We start from the raw sequence: 7,328 nt of genomic DNA, 5'->3' as shown, positions 1-7,328 counted from the left end.
GAATAATACGCTCTGTTTCAGTGGAGACTGTGATACAATGCAGACATAATATTCTAGGTCCGTCAAGGCTCCATTGTATAAATGCATTCAGCAGTACTGTGTGTAGATGACAAATGTCTAAATTTCAGTTAAATTACTCTGACGCAGAGAATTTTCAACCTATTTGATTACTTTCATATAAGTAAGGCTCCCTGGCAGTGGTGAATGTGTTGGAATGCAGCCCCCTGTGTTGGCTTAAATAGCTTAAATCTTGTATTACAAGCTTCAGGGGATTAGAGTTTATTATGTTGTCAAGGGGATTTAGGTAAAAGTCCCACGAGTTGGGAAATTGAACTTGAATAGAAGGATACACATGTACAAACAAAAATAACTGAACCGCTCAGACAAATAAAACTCACACGTCATTTTCTGAAGACAAATTTTTTATTAAGAAATAAAAAAAGTTTTACACCATGTAAAACCTGTTCAAACACATATTTTTTTTCAGTTTTTGTTTTTTCTAGCTTACAGGTTGGCCATAGAAATAAAAAAATTAAACCTTTTCAGAGTCTTTTAAAAATGTTTTTTTCTTCGCCAAGAATTAAAAAACATTTTCCCCGTGTACATTCTCAAAAAGGAAGGGCTGGTATACGGTCGCAATGCAGGAAAGACAGACGCATCGTCATTGGAGATCGTGATCAGAGTGAGTCTGACGACAGGGGGGGAGGATGGGTGGGACTCAGTTTCCCAGAAGCCTTAGCACAGAGATTTGAATTTATTTAGTATCTTTTCAGGTTCAAACTATTTTAACGGTGTTGCCAGAGCAAAAAGAGTTTAGCTTTAAATCAGACGTGCATAGGTCAAAGGTCACATCTGTTCGATCTAATGTTGCATCTTTATCACAGAAATGGACAATTAAAAAGTTGAATCCTGCAGATATGTAGTTGTTCGAGATCTGTTCCTGTGTAGATTGCATTTGGTTTTTCTTTCATAAAGCACTAAGGCTATGGGGTTTGGCAAAATGATTTAGACAGAAATGAGCAGAATGTAGAAATTGCATATGAGGTTTTAAAAGAAAAGCCCACATCTGATATGGTGCAATATGTTTTTTTGATTTTTGTTTTCTATTGGATTGACTGCTCTTGTTGCTGATGGGCAGCTTTCCGAAAAGCACCTGGATTATTCCAAGGTATTTGTTCCATCACAATCAAACTGGGCACAGAAGAATTACAAGATACTGGGTTAGATATCGCTAAAAACAGGGGGCTTTGGTCAGGGTGTGGTTTTGGAAAGCTGCCTGATTATTATTATTTTTATTTTTTTATTTTTTAGCAACACAACAGTACTGAGATAAGTAGGTAGAGAGATGGTGGGTTTAGTGGCAGTGTTTCATTCCCCTCACAAATTAGTCGGTCCAAAAAGAAAATTGAAAAAGAAAAAAAACAATAATAATTTTGCTAAGAAATTCAGTTTGATGTGAGAATGTGTAATAGTCTTTTTATTTTCAGTGCATTTCAAACCACATGATCTTTGATGGAATAGTGGTTTCGTTTGGTTTAGTTTCCACATTGCAGAGCATTTTGTGGTGGGTTCTAATTGAACTGGACCCTGAAGAAGAATCTGTGTCTTTCAAAGGTTAGTACCACCTCTTGGAAAGAAAAGGAAAAAAAAAAAAAAAAAACTAAGAAACAAAAACAAAGTGAAAAATAAAAGCTTTCTACAAAGTATTGCACATAACAAACCATAGCTTTTTGTGTGTGTTTTTTTTTTTTTTGATTGATAGTTGTACATGTTACTCCAATGACAGAGGTTTCAAATACACTATATTTGGAATACAAAAGGCAAATGTGACAGACACACAATCAGAAACAAAATAAAAACGAAACAAGAGAACTGCAGAATTCAACAAAATAAGATCAATAAAAACAAATTATTTTTTAACTTTTCTAAAAAATAAATCTTCAGAAACTTTTGCGTTCACCTTGCGGGTGACTTTCACATTTCAACATTCGGCGGTAAAAACTTGTGCATCGCTAATGCTTAGATTCTCTTGCAAATTCATCATCTCTGAGAGGAAAATAATAATAATAATAATAATAATAATAATAATAATAATAATAATAATAATCGGTTAGCTTAGGTCAACGGAAGGTTTACATAGGCTAACAGACAGGGAGTGTAAGAAGGCAGAGGGGCTGGTACATACTGTAAATATACACAGAGAGGCAGAATTAAACAATAAATGACTGCATTAGTTATCATTTCTGGTCCACATTTCTCTTCTAAAAGAAGGAGCTTTGCACTAGGACTTTGTCACTGTGTCCGTTTTTAAATCTTTGCAATGTTACATTTCATTTTCAGCTTTTATTTTGACAGCTGCTTCTTGAATACGCCACAATATTTAACAAATTTAAGCATGACCAATCTGTTTAACAACCCAGGAACTTCAAATTTTTTAGAAGCGCACTCAAGCTGAATATTAAATGCCTTCACATGCTTCTTGTTCTCGCTGGATGGACCTGAGAAAACTGATGCAATCCGAGTTTGCTTTTTGCTTCTTGACCCAAGTGCAAAGATCCTTCAGAAGAACCAAGAACCAGATCTGTACAAAAGTTTACGAATAAAATGAAGCTTTGTATCTGTATTAAAATGGGAGGTCTGCAATGGGAGCGTAGCTGTACAAAGACGACTTATATAGGAAAAGTTGTATGAAAATAGATGTCTGCTGTGGATTTGGTTTCTCAAATCCCTTTTAATGATATCAACTACTTTAATCTATTCAAAGAAATATAAAAAAAAAAAATATCAACGCTTAGGTGAAACATGAAATGAGGCCCTGGTCTCACTTCTGATGTGAAGTTGTTGGTCAAATTGCTGCCATGCATGTGTACTGTATAACTGTGTGCATGAATGGTGTTTTTCTATTTTAGTATGTCCACTATCAGGAAAAAAAAAGGACAAAATTGTGATTTTTTTGTTGTTGTTTTTTTTACACTGAGAACCCTGAATAAAAAGATGGCAGTGTTTTGGTTATTTTTGGCCTCATCATTTGATATGAAATCCAAATTATACAAATAAGGTGCAATAAAAACTCACTTCGACTCACTCTCTCTGCATTTTTGCCTTTGATTCTGGATAAAATAGGCAGTTCAGGTGTTTGTTTTTTTCATTCTGTGCGACACAAAACTGATCTAATGGCCTTTCAAGCTGGATGATTGTGATTGCTACCATCGTGGAGCTCTTGGTCAGCCACAGTTAAAAGTCAAATTTTTTTTTGGACGCTGGGTCAATGCAGCTATACAGTAGACAAAAGCACTACAGTCCTGAGCGGATGGACGCTGGTGACATATACACATGGGAAAACCCTTGTTATACACATACATATTAAAATGAATGCCACATCTCACGTGGCCTGCTCTTGGTTGTTCACATCAACAATATTATGGCCCCCTGTTACTGTGATGAATGTCATTTTAGTTTAGTTGTGATGAGGATCCGGAGAGAGAGGGCACCTTTCCGTACCACGTCAATGATTAACTGAGTTTGGATGTCAACAGTTATACTGTAAAAACCATGTCAGCCTCTCTAACAAAGTAATAACAGCATCTCAAAGACAGCAGCACCAAAAGCGGGATCCAAAACAAGCAATTTAAGAGAAAGGGCAGTTAATATGTGTTCAAGTAAAAGCTCTAAATGTACCTACAGTATTGTTATTACTGCTGTTCTCTCTTCGTTTTGGATCTTAGTTGGCCGTAGTTTGAATTCTGGTGACAGTGATCATTATAAAGCCTTCATCTGCCTTCACACAATGTGTTTTTAGACACAATTATTTGAAGGCTGGACATTTGTATTGTCCTGAACAGCATTAACTTGCAGGAAACTGAAAAGACAATGTGCAAAAATCCCAAAATGTTGTTTAATTCATTTTCTAACCTTTTAATTGTGTGTTTTTTGTTTTGTTTTTCTGAGCAGTTGCTGCTCCAATTATAAGAGAGGTGTGACTGTGTAAACGACCAAACTCTAAGGTCAATCACTGACTGGTCTGTCTGCAGCCAGCTACCACCTTTGACAGCGTCTTAAAATGAGTGAGAAAACTCTGAGGAGTCCGACACTGGCTGACACAGTGGTTGCTTTGAGTCTTTGAATTAGTGACATCTTGTTTAACCATTGGTACAGTGCCCTGCCTGGCTGAATTCATCCAAATTAAATACTGACTCCTGGTATTTACAGAAGAGGAAAAGCTATAAACCCCCAACACCTACAATCTTACAAATGGAGCCATTGTAGAATTCCCATTTTTTTCTTTTACTGGGCATTAAACGGCTCGCCAACAATCGACCCAAACCCCCCAAGAGAGAAAATATTAGGGAATATTCTGTTCCATTGTTTTTCTGCGTTCAGCTGAAGACAGAACTGTCGGTGGGACCAAGGCCAAAGAAGAAGATGCATAATGAGGACTATACTACAATGGCTGCCACTGTAAATGTACGATTTATATAATAGCTTAGTATTTTCACCAGATGAAATAAGTGTTCCTTCTTCTATGTAAAACTACAGCAATTCAATAGTGAATACCAATAACATTAATAAAAAAAATCTAAACACTGACAGAGGAAAAAACGAATAATAATGTATAATCCTCTGTAGAAAACAAAACAAATCCAATCCAAAATTTTAAGCCAAGAGTGCCTAGTGCAGTCACTAATGTACTGTAAACTGGTCTAGGACAGAGAAAGATAGATAAAGCGATATAGATAGACTGATTAGCTACTACTGTACAGTACGTCACAGACAACACACTCAAGGGTTCAACCTCCACACTTCAAATCCTTTCAGATACCGCTCTCTTTGTGCACGATCGGGTTTCACCGACACAGTCTCAGTGCTAGATTTCTCTTTGACCCATAGTTTATGACTATGGAAGATGGGAATATTTGTGCTAAGGTGCATTTAAAAAACCAGGACCCTGGTTTGATAAGGGCCATCAGCTATTATGTCTGTGTAAATGTTTTATTTTTTTAGCTGCACCGGGAATTTTGTGTAAAGAGGCAGCAGAACAATCCGTTTACAGGAAGTAAAATTTGTGTGATTAAGACGTTTCCTGTGAAAGCCACATTCTGAGGTTATTTGCATTTTAATAAAAATCTTACCAAGTGCAGCTTTATTAAAATTTAATTTCAGAGGATTGAAGGGGACATAAAGAGCTAATAATACCTGTAGTGCCTGAGTCTTTCAGTTCATCTCAGCAGGGCCTTTTCTGAACACAGCGGGACAGAATAACCCACAGCTGAACCCTATGGCACATGTCCGAAGATAAGTACACCCTGTTCATAGTCTCAAAGGGAATGAATATTCCCCCAAAACATTTTATTTTTTTATATTATTTCTTATTGATCCATGATCAATGCAGGAAACATTTTTTAATATATAGCGTGGCTACAAAAGGCTATTTGATTCCAGACTCAATAACTACTTATTTCCTTTCTTAGAACAAAGGCTGATTATCTGCAAAAGCACCTGGTGGAACAAACCGAAATCAACCAATGCGTGTCCAGAGGCTGGTGTTAATTTGCCCTTCCAACAAGATAACAGTGGGACGCGTAATCATATGAAAACTACTAATAGGGGAAAAAATAGCTTGTGAGTAATTCAGAAACAGATTTGAAATGTGATGGCTACCCTCTTCCGAAAACCACCAACGGCGAACTACTTGCAGAGTGTTCCTAAAAGATTTGAAATGTGAACTTGTTTTTTTTTTTCTTCTTAAAAACCCTTATTAGTCCACCAGAAAGACAAAGACAGACAGAGAGCTAGCTAGCTTTAGAAGCATTTTAGAGGACAGGAGAGGGGAGGAGAGCGATCTCATGGAGAGCCTCCGCCTCATTCCTTTACATCATGGTTTCTACGATGGTGTGGGTGGGGGCCTTCATCAGGAGGCCCTTGTTCCCATTGGGGTCCAGTGGGTAGGAGAGCTCCTTACGGCCACGGTGGTCTGCAGGACGGGAGCTGGCCCCGCCGCGAACCGGGGCTGCCACTGCCTTAATCCTCTGCAGGAAGGGGTATGGGGGTGTGAAAGGACAGCAGGAAGAATCATGGACAGCATGGAAGAATTTGGAGATGGGATTGGAAAAGTGGGGAAAAAAAAAAAAATATATATATATATATATAAAACATGGTTAGAATACAATGTAATCTTTAAAACTGTATTTAAAACCACAGACAGAACATTTAACAAAACTAACAGCTACAGAGTAAAGATGGCTACTTCACCCACCTCAATGAGAGGCCCATCAGAGCGGATGATCTTGATAACCACCACCATTGGGATGCAGATCATGGAGGCCAAGGCCAGAGTCCAGCCTATTCCAATGGCCCAGTCAGGATACTGGTACATCTTGTTGTACGTCAGTGGCTTGTATTTGACCAACGAGAAGATAAAGCAGCCCTGGAGAGGAAGAGGCACAAACGTCTCAGTAACCTCTAAACTGAAGTCATATAAAACATGAGCATGGTGATGTGTCTCTTTAAAACGTGTCAACACTGTTAAAGTACAGGAGAAAGATAATAATAACACTTGTGCAAGTTTCAGGAAACAGAAGAACTGTTGAACTAAAAAGAGGAAGCAGAAGTTGAACTTTTGTCCTCTGTAAACATCTGCAGACTGAGGTTAACTCATGGCCCTGCTTTACTGGATATGTACTCTAAAGCAAAGAAGCCCTTACCATGCACAGTAAAGGAGTGATAACACTCCAGCTCCATTTCATCCAAGGATTTGGTCTGTAGCCAATCATGTCCTCAATTGCATCGTAGAAATTATCAACGCCTGCAAAGACAACAATAGGCATCCAGTTGAGTGACAGAATCATCCACCTGCACTGTTGACTTCACAGCAATTAATAGGCAAGACGGGACATGAAAAATTGTGAAAAGCAAGTCATACTGTTTCCATGCATTTAAATAGTCATGTCATTGACTATGTGGTTCCTAGAGATCCTAGAGAAGTAAAATGGGAAGTAGAGCCTTCAGCTATCAGGGTCCTCTCCTATGGAACCAGGTCCCAGATTTGGTTCAGGAAGCAGACACCCTCTCTACATTTAAGGGTAGGCTTAAAACTTTTCTTTTTGATAAAGCTTATAGACAGCACCAGCTCAGAAGACCCTGAACAATCTCTTAGTTATGCTGCTATAGGCCTAGGCTAGTATGAGGCACCGAGCACCTGTCCTCTACTTTGTTCTATCTCGCACCGAGCACCTATCCTCTGATTTCTTATCTAATTTATTCTCCATTGCTATTCATGTATTTGTGTACCAATACTGTACAGCATGTTAATATCTGTATTCCCCTCTCTC

The 7,328-nt window shown here is 38.1% G+C and overlaps 1 protein-coding gene across 1 annotated transcript in view; it reads right to left on the bottom strand.

Annotated features, from left to right (window-relative positions):
• Positions 1-487: 487 nt before the first annotated feature.
• LOC311486768 (sodium- and chloride-dependent taurine transporter-like) overlaps positions 488-7,328 on the bottom strand; it is a 30,293-nt gene continuing 23,452 nt past the window's right edge. The window contains exons 13-15 of the mRNA XM_084542760.1: positions 6,702-6,802; positions 6,254-6,424; positions 488-6,026 (exon numbers count right to left, since the gene is read on the bottom strand). Coding sequence (XP_084398886.1) covers positions 5,868-6,026; positions 6,254-6,424; positions 6,702-6,802 — 431 coding nt within the window. The 3' untranslated portion in view covers positions 488-5,867. The remainder of the gene's footprint in view (positions 6,027-6,253; positions 6,425-6,701; positions 6,803-7,328) is intronic.

This window comes from Chelon labrosus, assembly GCF_963514085.1.
Source record: "Chelon labrosus genome assembly, chromosome: 4".
In the NCBI taxonomy this organism is placed as follows: domain Eukaryota; kingdom Metazoa; phylum Chordata; class Actinopteri; order Mugiliformes; family Mugilidae; genus Chelon; species Chelon labrosus.
This window is presented reverse-complemented; position numbering and strand designations above follow the sequence as displayed.